This window comes from Melozone crissalis, unplaced genomic scaffold (genome assembly GCF_028551555.1).
Source record: "Melozone crissalis strain CALT ecotype California unplaced genomic scaffold, PUWL_Pcris_2 ptg000042l_1, whole genome shotgun sequence".
Classification (NCBI taxonomy): domain Eukaryota; kingdom Metazoa; phylum Chordata; class Aves; order Passeriformes; family Passerellidae; genus Melozone; species Melozone crissalis.
Window position 1 is genome coordinate 10114203 of NW_026535820.1, and position 25201 is coordinate 10139403.

Consider the following 25201-nt stretch of genomic DNA (forward strand, 5'->3'; position numbering starts at 1 on the left):
AGGATCATGAGCAGTTACTGAAGTTCTGGAGTAAACAGTGACCACAGTCAAAGCCATTATTACATTTGAACAAGCCTTTTCCTCTGAGAGAGAGGGTTCTGTACCTATGAAACCTCCTACATGATTTCTCACCCAGCTGACATAATTTAGTGTCTTGATTATAAGTTTAGAAAAAAAAATTGATTCAGAATAGAAAACTCAGTCATATCACAGACACTCAACAAGAGGAGCATGAAGTAAAGTTTCAAGATTGGAAAAGCTTGAAGGAAACCCACAGCCGCTCTCTTTCTCCAAAGACACTTTGAGATGCAGCCAGTGTGGTTGTTCCCAGCCTCTTCTGAAGGAGTAGGAATAACTCAGACTCTGCCTTCTCTCTTCCAATTTGCCATTTAGAGAGAGTTCTGGTGGGGATTTCAAGGTCTGTGTGCAAGGTAAAAGATACTTGAACACATATATTGGTGCCTTGCCAGCTCCTGCTTGAGGGAGTACATTAGGGATAAGCTCTGAGGGATTTCTGTGCACACCACCTCCCTGTTTCTGGCTGCAGCTGGGAGAATAAAGTGCTACAGGGAATTCTGGGCTTCTCACATGGTGTGGTACAGCTTGAAAAAATCTGTACAGTCATTAGGGTGCCCCTCTTTTCTTTGCTAGCCAGCTTCTGACTTTGGAGTTGCAGGTCCAAGTTAATAGGGGCACAGCTACCCAGTGAGAAATGTTTTGGACACAGTTGTGGGGTCAAGGCATGAAGGAGCTGATGGACCAGGCAAGGCATCTAAACTTAGAATTCCCCTTTTATTCAGTGTCTACTAGTCTGAAATCCTGTGGGATTCAATAAGGCAAAGAGGATAACTTCTTGAGGCCTGGGAGTACAGAGGAATTGAGGAAAGAAAACTTGGAAAAGTGTCTTAAAATAAGCATTCATTCACAACAGAACTTATTTCTTGCTTTTCTTTTAATTTATCTGCATCTCAGTGTTTAGAAAGAAGTCATGTGAGCTTCTGAGCTGCGGGGACAGAGAGAGTGGAGAACGTGTGCATCAGTGCAGAGTGCTGCTGGAGCCCTGGCAGAGCGAGAGGGAGGCAGAGGGAGCCTGAGAGAGAAAAGGCGAAGTGGTGGGAGCTGGAACAGCAGCATCTGCTGCTGCTGCACGCTGCAGCTCCTGCCTGGGAGCCGGCTCTGCTGCCAGCACGCCTCTCTGAGGGCGCAGGTGCCTCACATGCAAAACTCCTAGGTGGTCAGTGGCACTTCCAGGAGCCAAGCAAGGCGGCTTTATTCTTTTCTTTTCCTGCCAAGAGCACCTGTTTGAGGACTCCGCTTCTTTTCCTGGACTGAAAGGTATTTTTTGTCATTAATATGTCTTTTCTATGAAAGCAGGTATGGGATCAGGAAAAAATAACTCAGGGCAGGATGTTAAAGAAGATGTGCAGAGAGGTGGTGGGTTTCTCTGTCTCCTTCCCCTTTATAGCAGAGCTTAGGCAGTGAGGAGCCCTTGTTAGGATAGAGTTTGACTTAAAATATGAAGGACAGGAAAGACAGGGTTAAAGTGTGGGGGTGGATCTGAGCTGTTCCCATCTGGCTTGCTTCACTACGCAGCCTTTGAAAGTGGAGGAAAACTTTCCTTGTGCACTTGGAGAAACGGCACTTATGTACCAAGATGCAAAACTTGAAATCATTTAATATGAATGTGATTTGCTTAAATATCTGCTTGGCAAATTACAGTTCCCATCACAGCAGACCTCCCCTTAACACACACAAGTTTCAGAGGTCTTAATGTTCTGTGGCTGTAAAAATACTTCTCTTTCTTTCTCTCTCTTCCCTCTTTCCAGCATACTTGCCTCCTGCTGTGTGCCCTCCTCCTGGTGTAGGGCTGTGCCCCTATGGATGCCCCCATACAGATTTTCCGTGAGGAGCCAGACTCCACCTGCTCCCCAGGGCCCTGCCAGCCCCCCAGCACCAGCAGCAGCTGGCTCCCGGGCTGGGCAGACTATGACACCAACGCCACTGGGGGCTTTGGGGACGGCCAGCACAACCACACCAGCATCTCCCCCGCCATTCCCATCATCATCACCGCTGTCTACTCGGTGGTCTTCGTTGTGGGCTTGGTGGGAAACTCCCTGGTCATGTTTGTCATCATAAGGTAAGAGGTTTTGGGTACCGGTTGGAAGAGGCGCAAATGACGGTCCTTAATTTTGGCAGGGTGGGGGAGAGGGTGGATTCTGGAAGCCCTACGGTGAGGAGCTGGAAAAAAGCAACTGAAATGACCCAAACCTTGTCAGTCACAGTGGTTTGCCTGCACTTGTGTGTTAGAGAGAGAAAGGACGAGCTGGTGAAATGTGAGAAATCCTGCAACCTGAGGGAAAGCGCGTTGTGCCTGGAGCTGTGTTCACTGGCTGCCCTCTAGGGATGAGATGCTGCTGCATGCGAGGGAAAAAAACTAGAGTGAAAGAAGGAAACTTGTACAAGGCAGCTTTTATTTCCACTGTGAGGAGACCCCGAAGGACAGCTTATGTGTCCAGTTATGTGGACAATGATCCATCATTGCCTTGGCACCTAACGTTTTCTTTAACAAGGAAGGAAAGCCAGGAAATTATAAAGATAGGAGGAAAGGCTTAGTGTAAAGCAAGGGATAATTTTTCTGTGTTTAGCAGTGTTTAATTCCAGTTGTTGATGTTGAATTGAAGAAAGTAGAGAAAGTGCTGAAATACCTTTTCCATGGTTTTCAGGAAAGAGGCAAAACCTTTGTGTCTGTGTTAGTGAAGATTTCAAACTAAACCACTTGGTGAAATGCACTGTTACTTATGCTTGCACTTACACTTGTGTATTGGTGAATATTTTAGTTTGCACTGGGCTTCCTCCTCTTTCTATCCTTTTCATTTGCAATCTGTAGGCATGCTTGGACAGTGCTGTTTAGCAGGGTGATAATGAGCAATGCAGGGCACTGAGATCATGAAACTTCTTGGACTCTTTCTCCACAGCCTGTTTGAATTCTGATAAAGTTTCTGGGGAAAAAAAAATCCCAGAACTGTGGAGTATTCATTGCTCCAATGAAATCAGCTTGTACATGGAAAAAAATGGAGGTATTGGAAGGGATTGTCTTTTGTAAGGGATGTATGATAAGAGTCAAGAAATTGCAGAATGATAAAGTAATTGTCAGACTTGATAAAAGGGGAAGTTATGAGAACCACTGAACTTGTTGATAAGGTACTTAAAAATGATGGGTTATAATCAGGTGAATACCCTTGAATAATGAAAATAAATTTACTAGTCAGTGCAATAAAAAGAGATGCCTGTCAGATGGTCAGTTCAGAAAAAGTGGTTGGCTCCAGTTTTGTGATGTGATTTTTTACCTCTGCATGCCCTTTTGACCTTCATTCAGGGTAGAGATTGAATTTATTTTTGCATTTCTCCTTCAAGAAAAGAGACTCCATACTTGTCAGTTACGCAGCTGCAAAGGCAGAAATTTTCTAAGCCATCAATCAGTAACAAAGACAGCTGATTAACTGGCCTGGGCATGGGAAATAACCCCAAACTTAGCCCTAGAAGTTAGCATGTATAGATTATACTGGTGCACATATATTTGTTTTTTTCTCTTCTTCTGCTACCCTTCTAAGACTATTTTTGTAAGCCTCTAGATAGCTATTACTCACTTTCCTTCTAGTTCCTACATTAGCCTTTCCTTGAATTTTCTCTTTCATCTCTCAATTACAGGGTAAAAAAAACCAAAAAAAACAAACAAAAAAACCAAATATGACAAAAACACCTGTTGTTTTTTTGGGGGGGAGGTGGTTGTTTTTTTCTTTTTTAGATTTCTCTCCTAGGTTTTCTGTGTGGCAAATGCAAATCATTACCTGAAGTGCAGGCAAATACAAGCCAACAGTTCTTGAAATATTTCAAACATTTGTGCGAGAGGTTTATTTTCTTCATTTTTGTCCAAACCTCTCATGTCCCTAGATTTTTTCCTCACATATACTCTCTGCATGAGAATATGTGAAGTATCTCAGGGTAGATTTTAATGACCCATGAACAATCTACCCTGCAGTGATGTCTTTTGTGAGGAAAGACAAGGTCTGTGGGAAGTTTTGGAAATAAGATGGTAAGGGAGAGGCAGATCCTGTCCCCCAGCCATCCCACAATAGCCCCCCTCCATCTGGCTCAAATCTAAAGTGGGATGGGGATATACTGAGGCTCTTTTTTACCTTCCAGCTGAGTACAGGCTTTGTCTGAGGCCCTTTGCTGCCGTTTCTCAACTCTGAATTCCAGATCTGCTCTTCTCCTCCTAACGCCCTCTAGACAGGCAGACAAGGCAGGCATGACTCCTCTTCCTTTGCTCATTTAAATATATAATATTGTTAGAATAGTTCAGTTGGAATTATTATAATAATCATCTAGCCCAACTGCCTGACACTCCAGGCCTGACAGTGGGTCACTTTTTGGGTGACAAAAAAAAAAAGTTTCTCTCTCTGTTCTGAGATTTTCAGTCAGTGTTGAAGTGTCAATGCTGTGGTAGATTCAGGAGATTCCAGAATCTTAAGATGCCTCAGAAACAGGGTCAAATTCAGCCATAGCCTGTAGTATAGGCAGGCCTTGGTCAATTTCTTGCTTTAATACCACTACAGGAGTGGTTTTGCTACTTCTGCATAAGGGCTGCTAAAGCTCATGGACACCAGTGAGTCAGCATCTCAGCAGCTTGTGCAGGGGGTGCTGGGTGAATGAAATCTCTTACAGGTGGAGTGTTCTTCCACTGAGAGGGAAAACTCAGAGTTTCCTCAGAGGAAAAAACTAACAGGAGAATGCCACTTCAATCGTATGTACAAACTCCTGACAAAAAAGTAGCTGAGTTTGATACAGCTCCAGTCAGAAGAGATTTATGCTGAATCTGACTGGGAATGGTCCTTTAGTACAGCGTCGACAGCGTGGCCTCTTAAAGCATTTCTCAGGAGACCTGGATTCTTCTCTTGGTTTTACTATCAAGTTTCAACACCTTTTCCTGTCCTGATGAGTTCACTTCATGGTTTCCTCACATGTAAAATGGAAATGCTGGCATTCACTGTCTTTAAACACACAGCAAAAGTTAGATTTAAAAGCCAAGTCTAACCACTAAAGCTTATAACAGAGCAAGACTAGGTGTGTTGTAAACACCCTGGGCTCCTCAGACACACATAGAGTGATCATTTTGATGTGCAGAAAAAGCTCTGTGTTGAGCAGACGGGGCACTGGCACTCTGTTCCTGCCCGTGGCTCTTGGCTCTCCCGGTGTGGGTGGGTTGCAGGATCTCTCCCTGTGTCTGGATCAGCTGTGCAGCACATGCACCATCCCAGAGGGCTCTGCTGTCAGCTGGTGCATGGACACTCCGTGCCAAGCCATGGCATGAGGGGTGTAATGCTGTCCTGGCGCTGCTGCCTGTCCTGGGGAGAGAGAGTAAGAGAACAAGAAGGCGTCACATTGCTTCTTGTACTGGTGGGAAACATAGGCACTGTGTGGGAAGCACACTCCTCCCCTAGGGAGGAGGAGGGGAAGCATGAAATGGGTCTGCAGATACCTGGTAGAGCTGTCTGACCTCACCTGAGGAAAGTCCTACAGCCGTGTGGTTCTTGGCATTAGCAGAACCTACCTCTACCCCAAACCTTTTCTTTTGAGATTAGCTTTTTCTCTGAGGTCTCAGAAGATATTTTTGGAAGTAAGTTGGCTGAAGGGGATAAAAAAACCTATTTGTCCTTGGAAGCAAAATGGCTTTTTTCTCAATTCTTCTTACCTCATTATTTTTTTTCTTTAAAATTTAGGACTGGCTGTAAGCAAAATCATAGTTTCTTGTGACAGCTGCAGGGAAGAAAATCTCCTGACTAAAGTTACAGCTTTAACTAGGATCTGCATTTACCAAAACCATAAACATACTCTGACAGAACTCTGGGACGTGCTCTCTCTTACCCTCTCCAGATGCCCTTTTTCTATGTATTTATCTTACCCTCATTGCTCCTGGAGTAATTTATTGAGACCAGCTGATATCAACAGGATCCCAAAGAGCCAATCCTGTATTCTTTTAAAATTATCCTTCAAGCTTCCAGTGAACTGAATAATTTTATACATTCAAGAATTTTTAAGAAGAGGTTGTGTTACAGATATGTAGATTGGTTCCTAAGGGAAAAAAGAAACCTTCTAATTCTCTGCTTAGTCTAATGTTGAAGAAAGCGTTTTACCACTAATACATTTTTGTTCTTATATTCATTGAACTGAACAGCATTTTACCTAACAGGAGTGGAGTGTGTTAAGGAATGTCATATAAAATTGACTCTTTTCCAGATTGTTTTTAAAATTTCTTCGTCATTCATTCCAAACAGGAATGAAAATATTTTTTTTAAAAGTACACAACAATGAAATGGATTCAATACATTGGTTTAAATTAATAATAGATTTTGATACCATCAAAAGATCACTTGTTAAATTGCTTTAAATTATTGTCCTAATTTTATTAAATTATATGTGGAAAGAATATTGTTCTGAAATGAAAATTTAGGCTCCAGAAGAGTCGACCTAACTGAATTAGCTGTTCCCTATTGCTGGCAGTTTGCATGATTTCATTCTTTTATGAAATCAAATCAAGGCTTTGGCTGATAAAGGCAGAGGGTGAACTGTACTATACTTTGTGAAGTTTAGGACTTTTAACCTTTCCTTTGCTAATCAAAAATCTGACAGCTTACTACTACCAGCAGAGAGGCATCAAATGGATTGATAGCAATTCATCACGGATTTCAAAGAGCATTTAGCTGCACCTCACTGAATGGAGGTAATTGTGATCAGTTCTGCAGCGTTAGTTCAAACGTGACATAATTTCCATCACAACTTTGAAGAGTGATCATTACCAAAAGCTTTTACAGATGGCACAAAGAACAAGGCAACAGGAAACATGAAAGAGCACAGGCTTATAGAAGAGTATCGATAGTTTCAAAACATAGACCATTTAAACAAAATGTTACTATTTCTAATACTTTTAAAACCCAGCTAGACAGTGACCAAGTGAGACCTGGGATTTATAAGCTGACCAGGAACCCAACTCATGGTCATGCTGTGATAGCTGAAAATAGGCAGGGAGAGCAGAGGAAAGGCTTGAAAGGAATATTTACCACAGACAGTATTAAAGAGAGGCTATAGCTTATAGTGAATAATGTGTTTGGCTTCTGAAAAGTAATTTGGTATCCATCCAGACGTTTCCGCTGGGCTAACAGCCAGGTAATCATTTAGTTCAGAGAAAGGCATAACTGGAATCAGTGTCTGGTAGCAAGATGAATTACAGAGAAGCTTTTTCAACTGAAAGAAAGTGAAAACTTAGAAGAACTTTCCAGTTTGGCTGCTGGCAAGGCAGAAAGCTTGAGATAACTTTCCTGTTGCCAGATGGGAGAGTGGTGGGTAGGTAGCCCATGATCCTGGAGGAAGCACAGTGAGGAAGCACAGTAAGGAGATGGTGTTGGGGGGCACAGACTGCCTAAGAAATGAGGGAAGAGTGGGGACCTTTCAGTTAGATCTTTTTCTGAGAAAGGATTTTGAATTTGCTGAAAGGGTGTTGTAAAAGGAAATTCTTAACTGGGTGATTTGGATTCCTGGGACACATTAAGGAGAAGGGAGAATAATCTTCCTGTCTTGCCTACTCTCACTGTCTAAACTGTGATTACTTTGTCCCTTTAAATTAAATTCTCTGAAACCGATGGGTTCCCAAGAAGAGTTTTGATTCCAGCTATGTATTTCTTTCCGAAGAAAAAGCATCCAGCCACACTTAACTTCCAGGAAGTATACTGCAGGTCTCCATTTTGGTCTCCTCTTCTCTAAATATCAGATAATTCTCTCTAAGTGAGGAATCTGTGCTCTTCTCCTTAAGGAAGACATTGTGCTTTGCTTATTGCTATCTTTTGTGAATTTAGAGAGATATGAGGAAAAGGCAATAGGAATATAATTCTGTCTACAGACAGGCATGAGTGCACAAACTGGATTAGTTGTGGAGAAAGGGTATATGCAGATACAATGAGGATATTGGAAGAGGGATGTCTGACCATGCTGGCATTCCACAAAATCTAAAAATCATTTAAATAAAGAATAGGTAAAGGTGCACAGCACTTAAAAAAGAAAGTACACAAAAATTAAATTGACTTAAGATATTGGTTGAAATTAATACTAGATTTTGATAACACCAAAATATTACTTGTTTATTTGCTTTAAATTGGCATGGTTCTATTGGGAAGTTGTCATGCCAGGCTGTGAATTACCTTTGAAATATTTATTTTTCTCAAAGCCAGAGGGTTCAGTTCTCATTAGATTCACCTTCTAATTCTCATAAAAGTTAAAATTAATTTTAGGCAGTTTCCTGTTCTCAGTTTTGAAACATTATTTTAAATGAAATATCTGTGTTCTTTTCATGAGTATGAGAATACAATTTTCTTCAGTGTATGAATTTGCAAATTTGTGATAAGAAAGTAAGCAGAACCTTTGTGTTTTCTTCTTTTCTTATACCAATCCACCTCGGTAACATGCAGCTTCTCATCTCTGCTCCAGAAGTGAGCAACACATTAAGAGTGAATGTCTAGAATTCCCAAATTTAGCTGTGCTGCATGTGATGCACAGAGGATATTACATTTGCTAAACGCACTTTCCACTGCATTGTTGGTAGTCCAGTCACTGTGGCTACTGTTGGGCAACTGGCAAAAGCCTCCTCGGGTAGTGACAGATGAGAAACTGCATGGTAGGATTAGTACATACAATCTAATCAATGCTCATTTAATGCTCACACTCAGAAAAGTTTTGTTTTACCATGCTGCTGGATGATGGACTGCATCAGGACTTACTGTTGGACTCACCTTTCAGAATAGCTGGTTTGTCAAAGTGGGCAGGAGAAGGATATTTTCACCAGGAAGCTACAAGCTGTGCTTTTCTGTTGACTGTAATTTAAAGTTTTCTGCATTTCACTTGAATTATCTCCTTTAGGAATGTGTGTGTTCAGGTGGTCTGTGCTGTGGGCTTCCCTGAGGCAGGTGAGGAAAACAGATACATGGGAGGAGTCCAGAGAAAGCCTCCCAGATGCCTCCTAAGAGGGACTGATGACCTCTCCCTGAGCTGGCTCACTGATATGTGCATTTGCTCTCTTACCACACAGTCCTGCACTTGTTATAGAGCAAAGTCCCTTGTCTCCCATTAAACCTTATTATGGGAGAGTTGACCAGAGATTTGGGTCTCCACACTTCTGAGTGTGTAGTTGTCCTATAAAACACTGCAAGCTGTGCCAGTTGTTATGCATCCCTGTGCCAAAATGGAGACCAGGGGCATTGCTTTGGGAAGAAGAGTGATACCCATACCCCAAGACCCCTGAGTAAGTGATTTCTGAGCTCTTTCCTTTTTTCTGTCCTGCAGAAACACCTAGGGGAAGCAAACATTCAACAAACTGTTGTCTGCTTCCAACAAGGAAAGAAAGACCCTGAGAAATCTTTTCCTGGGGCTATTATCCCTATTTCCTTGAGCAATGAGATCTGTTCTCCTTGCCAGGCAATCTCTGCTCTACTCAATTCCCTCTCCCATAAAACCATGGGAAGCACTTTGCCAAAGGAGTTCATGCCCTTTTTTTAAAAAAAAAAAATGCTTCCAAGAAAAAGGAATATCTGGAAAGGTGGATGTTACCAGAGACAGAGATTCAATGTTCACTAGAGCAATGTACTTGTGACAAGTAAAAAGGATTAGAATGGTCTGTGTAACACCCCAGGAGCCCCCCATGGCAGGACTGGTCACTGGGAAACATCTGCAGCAGCATCAAGTTTTTCAAGAGATAGAATAAGTTGCCTGACAAGGTAATTGTTCATCTCTACTTATAAATAGAGAGCAAAAAAATCTGCTACATATTCTAAGCTAATTGTCCAGGCTCTTTCACATTGTTATTAGACATAATGGTTTCAGATAAAGTACCAATTTAGTGAAATTCTGCATTCTCACTGATTCATTTTCAGCTGCAGGGATCCACAGCACCTTGACCTCTGACCTCTCCTATCAAAGTCATGGAAGCAGAAATTTCACAGTATTTTTTTTCTACCATTTTACAGTTTCTTGCAAGAGAGGCTTTTGAGCTCACATAAAAATATTAAAAGCCTTTATCATAGAAGGAGAAAGATTAGTTCATTTTTGTTAAGTAGTGTGAATTTTCTTCCACACTGACCACTACATACATCGACTTGAACTAATTCAGAGCCTGGTTCTTCAGCTCAGGAAGAAAACCTTCCACATCCAATCTAAATCCACAAGATTAAATCCTGTTCAGGCTCTGTTTAGGGCTAGTGCAGGGAAGAAATGGTAGTGGAAAATTGTAAGGATTTTAACTGTACCTTTTGACATTCACATAGATTATGCTGTCTGGGGGAAGAATAAAAGACAAATTTATGCTTTTCTTTTTTGAGCTGCTTTAAAATTGGTATCTTTAGATGCTTATTAGTAAAGAGAATTCCACTTTATGATGTAATTTTGTAGACAACAATTTTAGGTCCTAAAAGATTTGATTAAGACAGGCGACCATTAAATATGTGCAATAACAAGGTTTTCCTTTTTTAAAGTGTCATCTGAGATCCTCTACTGCTAAAATGTGGCAATTTAAAATATGATAATGTCATATAACCCAATACAAACATGACAATTACAGCATGTTAATTTTTATATTCTTTAAATGACCTTAGCCTTCATTTCATATTGGCATAAGATTTTATATTGGATTATGAATATCCAAGAGAGAGCTGAGCCATCCTTTTGACATGGTATGGGTTTGGAATAGATCCTCCTGGATCCTGTTTTCTGTTTTTTTCTTCCTGTTCTGATGCAGTATTATACTGACTATACTCAGAACATAGCCTTGAGATTTAGAGCTTTCCTGAGTAAGCTTTTCAGCTGCTTGATCTCCATATACTTCATTCAGAGGAACCTAGTGGAACAGAGCCTGCATCCTGCTGATAGGTGTTTTTGCAATTTGCCTTAGATGTACTTTAGCTCTAATTTTCATTCTCTTACCCAGGTATCTGTGAAAAACCTGTGTTTGCTATTCCTCATTATTTTATGCTTCTGTACTTTCCCTCTGCAACTGGAGTAGTATATTTGTAGTATATTTGATGTAGCACATTTCTTATCTTCCCTTTGTAGTATGTTTGTTAGTTATGCTCCCTTCCCCATCCCTTATTTTACACTGCCGGGAACATTTCATTACTCCATCCTATTACAGTTGCATGAGAAAAGTTTGACCAGAGCCTCTTTCTCCCCTTTTATCAGCTTTTCTAATGTTACAATGTACTTTAAAATCACAATTCTCTCCTCTCTTTGAGATAATAACTTTAAGGGGCCCTACTAGCAGATCTTTTTCTGAAAGCACACCAGATCCTCAGTAGAATGTTTCCCTCTTCTGTTACCACAATTTCATTGATAGCGTAGGCTTAAGGTGTGATTTCTTCTTATTTACTGTCTTAAAAGCTTGTCTTAGAAGCATGTTCTACTCCACAGGGAAAAGATCAGTGATGATGAGTTGACTGAGAAACACAGGGAAAATTTCTGAGGGTCAGTCTAAAGTCAGTCTCAAAGAACTTTCTGGTTTTGGAAAGTGAATGATGCCTAATAGCTTTGAGAATTTTACTTTTGATATGTAAGTAGACAGAATTTAAAACTTGCTCCTTAAAAATTTCATCACATACCCATCAAAAAAAAAAAAGCATCCATATGAAAGTGTTGTGTTTCATCTTGACTGTTTTTCTGCAGTTTTGATATATCTTCTAGTTTTTAATTTACAGAGGCTTGAGCCCTGCTTATAGCTTTACAAGCAGTCTTGAGGTCCACCTGCTTGAGTGATCAGATTTTTTCTGCTGCTTGAAATTAGATTCTGGTTTAAAAGAGGGACTTTCCATTCCTATGTAGCATTGGAAATGTTGCCATTCTCTTAAGAAGTCCCGGTACCTAACAAACCATTTTTTAAGACATGGGATTTCCCAAGAGCAGTTTACACAGCCATGGTTTATAAATATTGTAATAGTCTTTGAAACTTGTACCTCAGACACTAAGAAATGCCATTAATTGCTACTGAGGCACTTATGCTGTAATTATGTTCAGATTTACCCTATCTGTCCTGCTAAACTAATTAAAGCAGATAGAAATATTTTTGCTTAAATGAATTCAGATATTTGATCAAGAATTTTAACTTTGCAAAAGAAGGCAAGATTCCCTTACATAATCACTGTTTTGACCTTGTTCAAGTGAGTGGAGAGGATGGTGAGATAACTCCAGACCACAAAATATCATTTCTTTCTATGTTTTGGTGCAATAGAATGAGTTGTGGGAAAGCAGGCAATTCCCTTATCTTATGAACTTTATCAGGGTCTGCTTGAAAGGGTCTGACAGCAACAGCAGCCACTCTGTTACTTAATCTGAACAGTTGATTAAACCTGCAAGCACATTCAGAGGCATTTAATAATTTTCAGGTGTTTAATTAAAAACATTCAAAGGAATTTAGATGATTGAGTCCAGATTCTCAAAGGCATTTCTGAATTTTCTAAACTTCTAAATGAATTTATGACTTTATCTATAGTGCCTAATTACTTTAAAGGCCAATACCACATTTATACACAGGCCAATGTTTCCAGGCAAAAGTAATCAAGCTCTTTACTAGCCCAGTTTTACAGCACTTGTTTGCTATTTTTCCACTTAATCTAGGGAGGAGGAAAAGGGTAAAGGATGCTGGGAAAATATGGCATATAGAGTTGTAATAGCACACATATAAAATAATTAAATTAAGGTTGCAAGGAATGGGAAATATGAGATATAAAGACTTTGAGATATTTGCTTTTCCAAGGTTAATAAAATCTTAGATATTTTCCCCCAGTTTTCTGATTTTCTTAAAGGAAAGAAAGGTCAAGCTAATTCTTCTATACTTTTTGAAAGCAAACTTTCCCTATCCAAACCCTTGGCGAAGTTTTTAAAGATCTACAGATATAATGATTCAGGAGAATGATTACTTGTGTCACCTCTGCTTATCAAAGGTCATTGCATTTCTTCTGAATGTTCCTGTGTTAAGTATAGTAACTTGTATTTGACTGATGCAAACTCTTTGTAAAGCAGCAGACTTTGATTTGCAGGCATCAGTGGATGGAAAAATTACTCCTTTCTTTTTCCCCATAATAATCACCTTAGCTGTTAAGAAACAGCTGTCAGCGTTTCTAAGCTGAATTTGTCTCTCTTAAGAGTTTTATGTATTTGTTCTTGTTATGCTTTTCTGTGTAGTCTGAAAGAACTCTTCAGTACCTGCTATTTTCTCCCTATGAAGGTCTTCAGACACTGTAATCAAGTCACCTCTTGGTGTTTTTTTTGATAAACTAAATGTGCTCAGCTCTTTATGACAGTCAGAGAATTTTCTCCAGTCCCTCCAGTCCCATTATGCAGCCATTCCAGCTTTCCACAGTCTCTTTATTGCAATATGAACAGGACAGCAATTCCAAATATCATCAGTGACGTCCGTAGAAGTAAAATTGTCCTTCTACTATTCTATTTAATTTAATGGAAATGAGTCCATTTTAGTAGAGAGTTTTGAGTGTTTAGTGAACTTTTGTTTGGTCTTACAGCTGAGACACACATGAAGATAGTATTTTTTCCTTTCAGTTTTTTAACCAGGAGGGAAGTTATTTGTCTGATATGTCCTGTATTTGCTTTTTTTCTAATAGTAAGGACTCATACTTGTGTTTGAACAGTGCCTTAAGGGCTATAATGTGACCTACAGGACAAAATTCTTCCTCTCCTGGAGAGTCTGTTGAGGAGATTGATCTAGTGGGGGGCAGAAGCCCAACTCTGTCTGATGGTTCAGTATGTGGGTGAGAAGGATGTGTTCTCTCTTCCCTTGCAGATTTTTTTTCCCTTTGCTTCAAACCAACATTTGGCTTTATTTCCTCGATAAGTCTTGATTAGAATGTTTTAGAAAACCTAATGTTATTTTTAACATTTCATATTGTTCATAAAATCAAATTTCTGCCCACATTTTTTAATAGCTAATTTACAGATTGGGCACAATTTGACATCACTGCTTAATTTATTTTTAAAATATTTTTTATTCTACACATCAAAGTTTTGAAGGCAAATAACTTTGTGTTATGTGATCATTGATTAAAGTGGTTAAATCTTGTATTTCCACTGTAAATTATTAGTGGCATATAGCAAAATGTAGCTATGTGTGTTTCTATGTGTGTTATGTGTGCACTTCTAGTTTGGACACACCAAAAATATGGGACTGAAGCAATTTTGGGAAAGAAAATCTCACTAAATCCAAAGGTAAATTAACAGCAAGGAGCAAACACAACTATTGAGGAGAAGCATTTCAGCCAGGAGTGATAAGTAAATTCCCATGTCAGCAGGCTCTCCATCATCCTTTGTGTCCATCACAGAGAGGGAAGCAGTCCTCCACAGGCTGTCTCCCAAAACTGTCATTGGGGTCAAACAAAGCAGGATGTCATCTCAAAAACCAGATCCTATTATTCTATGCAGGCTGAGATTCCTACCAAAGGCTTACTTTTGATGAAATTAGAGAATGCAAGAAAAAATACTACTATGACAGGTTTTTTTTCCCCACTGTGGTATCCTACTTAAACAATAGTCATCTTTTACATTATCAGTAATAAAAGAGAGGACTGGGAAAAGCTGATGGTAAGAAAGGAGAAGAAATTGGCAAGGAAGGAACAAGGAAGGTAAATGACTAAAACTGTATCAGTTGGCATTGTAGTGAATTCACGCAAGACAAACTGGCCCAGCAAACATAGCAATTAACTAGTTTTCTTACTGGAGAATGGCATAACAGTTTCTTCCACAAACCAAACCCAGAAATCTCACAATCACTGACAGATAGCTATGAGAAAAGGAAACAGAAATCATTTTGATAACTTCAAAATTTAACAGTGATATTTTCTTGTAGCAGGATTTGAGGAAAATTGAATTGAGATTTGTCTAATTAGATTAAATGTACTCATACACCTGTTTTGCCTATGGTAAATAGCTCTAACTGCTAATACAGGTGTTGTGAGATTGAATAAAGTGTGTTCACTTTTATCCCGAGGGTCTCGCATTTGTTCATGTTTCTATCACAGATGAGAAAAGACACAAAAAACCCCAACCAGGGCAAAGCCTGACTGATGAACTGTTACTATCTGAATGGACATAATCATATCTTGTAGTGATAAAGCCTTACTTTTTTCATTCTGCAGGTACACAAAGATGAAGACAGCGACCAACATCTACATCTTCAACCTGGCTATGGCAGATGCACTTGTTACCACGACCATGCCTTTCCAAAGCACCGAGTACCTGATGAACTCCTGGCCCTTTGGTGATGTGCTGTGTAAAATAGTGATTTCTATTGACTATTACAACATGTTTACCAGCATTTTCACGCTCACCATGATGAGTGTGGATCGGTACATTGCTGTGTGTCACCCTGTGAAGGCTCTGGACTTTCGTACACCTCTCAAAGCGAAGATAATCAACATCTGTATCTGGCTGCTGTCCTCATCTGTTGGTATATCAGCAATAGTTCTTGGAGGCACCAAAGTCAGGGAAGGTGAGTGTCAGCATTCAAAGTGCAGTTTTTTATTTATCAACTGACAATAAATTGTAGGTTCAAATATTGATCAAGCCTTATTTAGTCCTTCTTCAAAATTACACCTAAATTCTTGACATTTTGAAATATATAGTAAAACATCGCAGTACAACATATAAATAATTAAAGCTCAGATGCCCATATAAAAGAACAAAATGCACTTTGAAGCACTGCCTCTGCTAGATTGAGACCATCAAAAACTACAAGCAGACAGCAGGGGAAAATCTTCTGGAGTTTAGTCACAATGGGCAAATCTAGAATCAGTTTAGGTTGAAACTTGAAATGTGGACTTAAGGTTCTTTTTGTAGATGTTGTGAGAGTAGTTCTGATGAAGTCCCAAGAGCAGAAACTAGAATTCTTGTCAGTTTGTTATCACCGGCCATTTCACAGAATTTGAAGGCAAAGAAAGAAAAAGAAAGTAGGAAAGGAAAAGTCAGTTGCATGAGAGAGAAAATTAAGGTAAATTATATATGACAGTATCTCAAGATCATATTTAAAATGGGATGGGAATTTATACGGAAACCTGGAAAAGGTGAGAACAAGGACTGTCACAGGAAATGGAAATTCAGGCTATGGCAGGGAAACAGTTACAAGAACACAGTCAATGAAAACTGTATGCAGACCATGTGTAGGCTTTGCTTGAAATGCCTGTTCCATGAAGGACTGTGGATTTAGCTCCTGCAGCTTCTGACTCATTACCCTGCTATGAGATTAATCTGATTTTGAGATCTTCCTTGAGAAGGAAGGGAGAGAAGCATTTCCTCACACATGTGCTTCCTACCCACAGGTGTAAGTGCCGTACAGGGGCATCTCAGGATTTTCAAAAGCTGGAGACTTCTAATGGTGTCCTTGGGTTGGGATCATCCCATTACTGGATGGCTGGATAAAATACAGGCATTTATTTGGTAGGAGTCTTGTTTGAGATGTAAACAGCCTTTTGAAAAACTATTCATAATTTCCTACACTATCAACCTTTTCTATTTAGAAAGGTTTCATTCCTCTTGAGACCAATGTTTGCCTAAGGGCACTCTTTCATCTGGCAGACAATAAATGCACTATGTTAAGCTGTTTGACATAGACCAACGTGAAAAATCATTTCAGTAACAGCTGCTCAAGGGCGGATAGGTCTGGCTAAAGATATATAGATTTTCTTGCTGTTAGTCTTCTGTTAAGTAGGTGACAGAGAAGTCCTCTGGAAGCTTCTCTTTTCAGTGCTTTGGGGGATCACGTGTCTTGGTCTGCAGTGCTGTAGCTCTTCTCCCCAGTAAAGTTTTGACAGGCTCTATAAAACAAGGTCTGCCTGGGGAAACATTAACTTCAGGCATGTTTGGAAGAGTGTCTTGCTACATACGAGATCTTGAAGGCCATGGGACACTGGCTCAGGCAGGTGTTTTGTTGGAGCCTGCTCAACTAACAGAATATTCCTGTCATTCAGTGTCAGCAGCACGTTTAGATCAAGGGGCTCCTCTGAGGCCAGCAATGATTTAATGCCTTTTCCATGCCATGTAGAAGGCAGCCCTTTTTATAACTTGTGAAGCAGAGGCTGGTAATACAGAACACAGCTGGGCTAAATGAGGTTGGAAATATTGGCAGCTGCTTGTCAGCCGCTACTGTTCCTCCCTGCTTGTCTGATCTAAGGTCTCTCTCGAGCATTTAGTGTCAATTACCTTGTCTGGTGTGCTCATGACTTGCTCTGATAAATGCTGAAGTGGAAAGGCGAGGATGCTCCCCTTGCCTGACAGCTGGAGCTCAGCCCTGAAATTTGATGTCATGTTGCCTAAAACAGTTGTTGTTTATATGCTTCAGGGCCTCTGTTGGGTTCGCATTTAAGCAACAACTGAACAGCAAATGGAAAATGATTATACTTGAGGTTCCCTCACCGTGCTCAGTTAATCCATTTTGTTATCACAGCTCAGAATTGCTCCCAGGTGTGTCCTTTAGATACATTTTTCCTGCAGAATAAATTTTACATCTGTATAAATTTTCCTACTCTGGCCGTAATGGAAGTTTTCTTGCTGAAGAATTGTTCAGCTACCAAAAAAATAAAGGTATAATATTAACTCTCCATATTGCCAGTAAGGATATGAAGGGAATGAAAGTGACACAATCAATATTGTATATATAAAATGTATGTTTCCTAGACCAATATTAAGATTAATCTTAAATGGTAGTTTATCAAGCACATTATAAAATATATTTACACCAACTACCACATGGAATTCAGTGTTTTTCCTTAAATATATCAATATATTTGGAATATTTGTGCTTCCAAGTGGAAAATGTCAGTATGAAATCTGAAGATTATGACACTATTCATAAGTTCTGCAACTTTTCAGGCAGTAAAAATAGAATATAAATTGGATTTTATTATGTTCCACTTCCGAAGTTCCAGAAAATTAATATAGTGTTGTGCATTATGATCAGAGTTTCTAATGACTGTTTCCTACTTTTAAACTGGGAAAATGTAAATGGATTCCATAAAGTACTATGCTATGGCATTACATGTATCATATGCAATACATTATTAATAATGACTTTAGAATAAGATCTTCCATAGAAAGTATACTGCAATGAGATGCAAGATAATAATTTAGTTTGTATTCAATAATTTGGAATTCTAAAATAACATTGCCAACCAAAAATTATAACAAAATACCATGAGGATGACCTAAAAATTTTGATAAGTATGTGAAATTATGTCAATAGATGTGAAGAGGCCATTTCTTCTGGGAGTGGGTTTCAGTAAGTAGCTGGATGTGGTCTGGAGCAGCCATCCCTGACCACACTTCATTTTCATCCCACACATCTGGAGGCAGCTTTACTAATTTAGATGACACAGCTGCATCCTGATTCTATGTCATGGCTGCTAAGCCGTGACCTACTACAAATAGCAGTAATAATTGACAGGAAAATTTCTTTCAAGATGATTGTTGCCATTTCTAGAATGAAATTAAGTGAAAGCAAGTATGCTTATGAAAACCTACATCACAAAGGATTTAGATAAGTTCACTGAGTGTCAAGTCACACTTGTGCTGTCATCTGAGTATCCTGCATCAGCCTAGAAAAATGTCTTTTCCATGTTCAGTTTTCAGAATCATAAATTTATTTAAAATAAACCCCAAAAATATTTCACATTTTTAGCTGTAAATGTTTTCTATTAAAATGTTTCTGTATTCAATATTGCCCAGCAACAGCTTTCTGATATCTAACCATGGAAATGTGTATATGGCACTATAACGATAACTTCCTCTCCTAATTGTTTTTCCAAACAAATTTTCTGCAATATCTTTTTGATTTGGAAAGCCTTTTTATAGCAGGGAAATATGACCTGATTTTTTTTTCTGATGTGTCCTGATGGAGACAGATATGAAAAAGTGATGTGCAGGAGTACACTGAATGATTCCACTCTTAGATCTGAATCAATGAAAAACAATACATAATAATTTGTAGAGGAATGACAAACTCAGTAGGGAAAATGATAAAAAATCCAAAGAAATTTACAGGATAAAATCTAAGCTACAATTCAGAGTGAAAAATCTCTGTGTTACCCAGACTTCTCTTCAGTAGAGTTGAACTGCTGACAGTAGTTGTAAATTTACCCCTTCTCTTGCCTTTTCATTGATCTTATTATTTATTTTTCCACATGTTTTATATGCTGGAAGGCTCTAATGAGTTCAGCAAAATAAGCTTCAAATATTTCATTCCTTAGCTTCCTCCTGTTAGATGAAATATTTCTGCTAAATACATTCAAGTGACAGCCTGTGGCTCCGAATCCTGGCATGGGCAATGGGAAAGGGAGTGGACTGATCTCTGTAGCCCAGATCCTGCAGTCTCTGCACAAGCTGCATTTCCAATGGCATGATCTGCTAAAAGAGTAGCTGCCATTTTACTCCATGCACACATGTATTTTATTTGCTTCTATTTAACAGAAAAGAAGACGTTTCCATGGGTTTTTCTGAATGTAAGCATTTGTGTGTATCATAGTTGTGCTGTGAAAGGCACATGGGAAAAGGTTATTACAAAATTATCATATATTGGCAAAATTTTCCTACTATCAAAACCTCCTTCAGCTTCTACCATTCATGATACCAAAAATCTTTCTCCACCCACAGACAAAAACGTATGTAGTTTGATAATAATGATGAGATTTCTGCTTTGCTGAACATGGTACTTAGTCTGGTTTTAAATCTCAGTGAGATTCAAATAGAAACAACTTTACAGATTTTGTTTTTGTGCTCTGCTTTTTTTGATCCTCCCATGGGAAAGAAATTTCATACAATATTTTGCTTTTGAAAAAGCTCAAAACTCAGTAATTTCTAGACACAGCTGCATAAAACCAGTTTCAATGGTAACTGAAAGCTTCCTTGGAATGATTTAATGATAACTCCATTTATTACTATCGCAGTACATGCTAATCACTTTTCCTAGGTTACGCTATGATAATGACATTGTTTAGAATATCAAATAACAAAGCAATTTTCTTCTTGCTTCCTTCATTTTTAGATACCGCTAGCACTGAATGCTCCTTGCAGTTTCCAGACAGAGATTATGTGTGGTGGGACATCTTCATGAAAATCTGTGTCTTTGTCTTTGCGTTTGTTATTCCAGTTCTCATTATAATTGTTTGCTATACTCTGATGATTCTGCGCCTGAAAAGCGTGCGTCTTCTCTCCGGCTCTCGGGAGAAAGACCGAAACCTGCGCCGCATCACCAGGTTGGTGCTTGTGGTTGTGGCAGTCTTTATCATCTGCTGGACCCCAATTCACATTTTTGTGCTGGTGGAGGCCTTAGGGGACGTGTCCCACAGCACTGCTGCCATATCCAGCTATTACTTCTGCATTGCTCTGGGTTACACCAACAGCAGCCTCAACCCAATCCTTTATGCCTTTTTGGATGAAAACTTCAAGAGATGCTTCAAGGACTTCTGCTTCCCCTTCAAGATGAGGATGGACAGGCAGAGCACCAGCAGAGTCAGAAACACTGTGCAAGACCCAGCTTACATGAGGGAAGCAGGTGGGGCAAACAAACCTGTATGACTAGTCGTGGAAATGTCCTCTTACTGTCCTCAGGAGAGGGAGGAGTCCAACGACCTGGGACTGACACAGATTACCACTGCAGTTTGAAATCAACTCACCCAGACAGACATTTCTGGGGGGAATTTTCAGAATATTTCAGAAATCCCAGCAGTTTGAACTAATGCAAGTTTATCATTGATAAACAAGAGTCTCCTGAAAATCGGCTCAAATGAAAAGGATCTGGATGATGGTCAGGTTTTGGCACCATATCTGCCATACTTGAGCCAGCACTAAAACACAATTTTGCAGAGTGAAGAGATTGTGTTGCACCAGGTGATTCCGGATAAGAATAATTCTCACTCGTCTCTTTACAATATGTAACATTATAAAAGGCAACATTTGGTCATAAAACTGAACTATACTAGAAACTTCTGCCCCAACAGTGATTGCTTCTAAAGTACGGAGTTTGACAACTTGATCCTCTTTAACAGTGAAGAGCGTTAGGTTTCTGTGACAAATGCCACAGCTATAATCAATATTGTCCTCAATTAATATATCTGTAACCCTTGTTTGTGCTGTGAAAATCCAATTTGAGCATGATCTACCCACACACCAAAGTGGTTTTATTGTGTCTGTGTATGGTAAAGCCTTTTGGCATTCAAAAATACTGGAATTTAATGGGAATTGTTATCACATGTTTAATCACCTCTGTGTAATGTTTTGTATGTGTGATTTTCCAAAATGGTTGTTTCTTTATTGAGTCTGAATGATATTAATATGCATTTTCAGAGTGTATATTGAACAAGAGGCTTGAAAACTTCAAATGCTTCACTTGTTACAAAATTAATGAAAAGTTGTCTTACATTCATTACATGGAGGAAACACTCTCATGTGTAACTTGCTTTCCTGGACAGTATGTAAGCAGACTGAAATAAATATTTGACAAATTAGAAACAAGGAAACTAGCACATGAACTAACTGAATTGATACAACGGAAATTAAATATTACTGGATGCTTTAATGGCATTTGATGGAAAAAGATCCTGGTTTATTGATGCTGATGTATTTTCTTTGATACAGTCCTATAACTTCAGTAATTTTCTCTGTTTTCCTGTGAAGATGGAGGTGTCAAGGCACAGATAAATAAGTTACTAGGTTTCTGAAGGTAAGTTCATGGTAAAATGGAGCCTAACTTCCAGTCTATAGACTTTTGTCTTCCTAATGTTATATATCACAACTCCCACTACTGCTGTTGCTGAAATTTGGCTCTCATTATCTTCACCCTGAACACACACACCATACATCTTCTTGTTAATTTTGTTCTTTATACAAAAGAAAGAATTATGTGGGTGCCTTCATTTCATGGAAAATTTTCTCAGAAACACAATCTGATTTGGTCCTATCAGACCAAAAATGCCTTTTGCACACCAGTAAAAATAATGAGTTTTTTCTTGGACTACCTGGCAGTCCAGTTCCTGGGAAGTGCTGTAGAAATTCAGCTTTCTGCAGGACTTCCATATACCTTATTGTTAATACAGTCATGTATGTCAAATTTTTTTATATTAGTTTGATAAATGCTGTTGTTGAAATATTCAAGACAACTCTTTCTGGACAAGTCTAGCACTTTCTGATTGTTTCTACATGAAGAATGATTAGCTGACCTCAGGATGTTTTCCTTACCTGGGGAAGTGAATGATGCTTACACAAGTGCTGAGTCTCACCTCCTATTCTGTCATTCATTCATTTTCTTAACATGCATCCACCTTTCTAAATTAAGTCCTGACCTTTAAATGGCCACAAAAAGAGAATGTTTAAGGTAAAAGTTGAAAATCCAAGGTATTTATCAAGTTAGGAGTAAGTGAAAGGGGAAAGAACTAGAATCTAATGAACTGTTTTCATTCAAAATAACCTATGTTCCTGTTCATGACTTACCATTTGCATATGTAAGTTTGTGCTTGAATAGGGTTTTTGTTCTACACATTATGTGCAATGCTTTGTATTGTAATGAAAAATCAATGTTCTTAATTTGCCAAAAGGAGGCTTCTAATAATATTTTTGAGGTTTATGTTTTTAAGAAGGAGATCATAATTACCATCACAGTGGGAGGAAATTATAACTTCCTAACAATTAAGCTTGCAAAATGTTATAGGAATGTGTCCTTAAGGTTTATTTCTATAATTGAACATTAACAGCCAAATTAGTCTGAATGCAGTAGACAGGTGTCTTGGAAGTTTTCCTGTCAAATTGAGCAGTTCACTGAAAAACAGCAGGAAACTGGCCAAGACATCTTTAACACATGAGAAAGTACATTAGAAATGATACTATGCTTTTGCTCACAGAATCTGCTTCTAGATGACTGAATTCCCATTGCAAAGCAGTTCACTTACTTTGTAACTTCAAGCCAATGATTTTCTCTCTCTCTCTTGTGCTGGCTCTAGGATGCAGCAAGAGGTGAAGGCAGGGTAGGAGCTGCCTGGCCCAGGAGCAGGTCTGGATGGGGAATGGGGCAGCAGGGACAGGCTGCGCTGTGCCATGGGCGCAGGAGGATGGCGGTGTGGGGCAGACACAGGCAGGCAGCCTGGGAATTGGTTGTTCTTGCTGCAACCACTCTTGCATCCCTTTCTTTTTGGAGGTTCCAAAAATTCGGTACTGCAAAAGCATGGTTGTGGACCTGCTTGTGGGGCTAAATTCCAATCAATCGACTAGTATGGATAGCTAATATGTCACTTTCTGTGTTTCTACTTCTTTTAACTGAGAAATCTTCTATTTGGAAGATATACTTGGTGTTCTGGTTCAGGACTGTCCAATACATTGCGGAGAAATGATGCTTAGATGCTGAGAAACCCCAAGTTTAGTTAATGAACAATATCTGAACATGATGAGAAATTCAGGGAAAACTGAAAATGATATTTTTGTCCTGTGAAAGGCAAAGGGAAAACACACCATTTTGAGCCAGAATTCCTCTTGGTTTTGCTAAATTAATGTAGTCTTTGTAAAGAAGACAGGGAGATTGTGCTGGGATTTTATTTTCCTTAATTACTTATCAATTCTTAATCAAACTTAATCATTGGCTGTTGTCTTCCCAATGAAGTTTTTTCTTCAGAAGAAAATATGGAGTCAGCAAAATTGATTCAGTTTGTGACAGCTTATGTAATCTGTCAATTAAATAAAGTAATTGTGCCTGGATATTTTTTAACTGGATCTTACAGGTGTGCAATACAATATAGTGAGCACATCTATTCAATGCCAGAGTGAGAGATTGGAAGACATTTCAACTGACTGAATCAAAGTATTTTGGCTTGGGCTTTTCTTTTTGCTGGACTGCATGTGGCTTGGGAACTGTTGCTGCATAAAGCTCTGACATGCAAGGTGGAATGATCTCAGACTGCAGATTTTGATCATTTAGTTAAAAGTGTTTTGATGTCCAGTTGTGTGAATAATGCAAGAGAAGGTGCAAGCACTGGGAGATGCTTCCTGGAGGGGATCAGCTGAGAGCAGGAGCTGCTTTTCCTGCTGTGTTGAGTAAAACCTGTCACACTGTGTGCAAGGGCTGCTCAGCTTTGGCTTACACCCCTGTGATTTAACCCCAGCTAGCAGCAAAGAGGAATGGAGTCACCTTCTCACTGCCCATTCCTGCCCCTCCAAAAAACTTGGGGGTTGGGATAAAAGCAGTTTAATAATGGAAACAAAGTAAAATGTACTGATATTGATACTAATGCTAATAATATTAGTAATATAAAGGTGACAGAAAAACAAAACCTAGGACAGACACCTGATGCCCAATACAATCACTTACCACCCCCTGGCCAATGCCTGGCCCATCCCACACAGTGCCTGGCTCCTTTTGGCCAGCTCCTCCCAGTTTATACACTGAGCATGAAGTCCTGTGGCATGGAATTCTCTTTTGGCAAGATTGGGTCAGCTGTTCTGGCTGTGGTCCCTCCTATCCTCTTGTGCACCTGCCTGCTGGCAGAGCATGGGAAACTGAGAAGTCCTTGACTCAGGGTAAGTAAGCCCTACTTAGCCACAACTAAACCATCAGTGTGTTATCAGCATGTTCTCCTACTAAATCCAAAACACAGGACTGTACTTGCTGCTCGGAAGATAATTAACAATAACCCAGCTGGAATCAGGACAATCATTTCTGCAAAATAATCATGGAAATTACCAGCCTGTTCACTCTGCTCTCCCTCCAATGTTGATTTGATAGTTGGCAGCAAATACAAGTTCTCTTATTCAGTTTCCAATTCTGTTAATACCAGTGGCACATCTCAGGTGGGCTTAGGGATCTACAGAAGGGAAATACCCATCTCCTTCATCAGTAAACAAACCCAGCCAAAGGACAGACTGATGGCTGTAGGAATCTAGGTTGCTGCTTCCCTGCTGAAAGGAATGCCAAAAATACCTGCAGCTTTGTGCTCCACTGCAAATTTGTAGCAAACCCTGTAGTAGGCCTCCTGGAGGTATTATTGTCTATTAGTGCTTTAAAGGTGTGAGGACTCGATAGTGGGTACATAGCATGAGAGAAAATTGACAGTGACAGCAGTTGCTTAGGAAA

General features: G+C 39.4%; 1 protein-coding gene across 1 annotated transcript; it reads left to right on the top strand.

The window, feature by feature from the left end:
- The first annotated feature begins 1125 nt into the window (after positions 1-1125).
- Positions 1126-20774, top strand: OPRK1 (opioid receptor kappa 1). The gene is made up of 4 exons (XM_054284724.1): positions 1126-1335; positions 1827-2137; positions 15237-15589; positions 20132-20774. The coding sequence occupies exons 2-4, from the start codon at positions 1878-1880 to the stop codon at positions 20662-20664; spliced, it is 1146 nt and encodes a 381-aa protein (XP_054140699.1). The 5' UTR covers positions 1126-1335; positions 1827-1877; the 3' UTR covers positions 20665-20774.
- The last annotated feature ends 4427 nt before the right edge of the window (positions 20775-25201 follow it).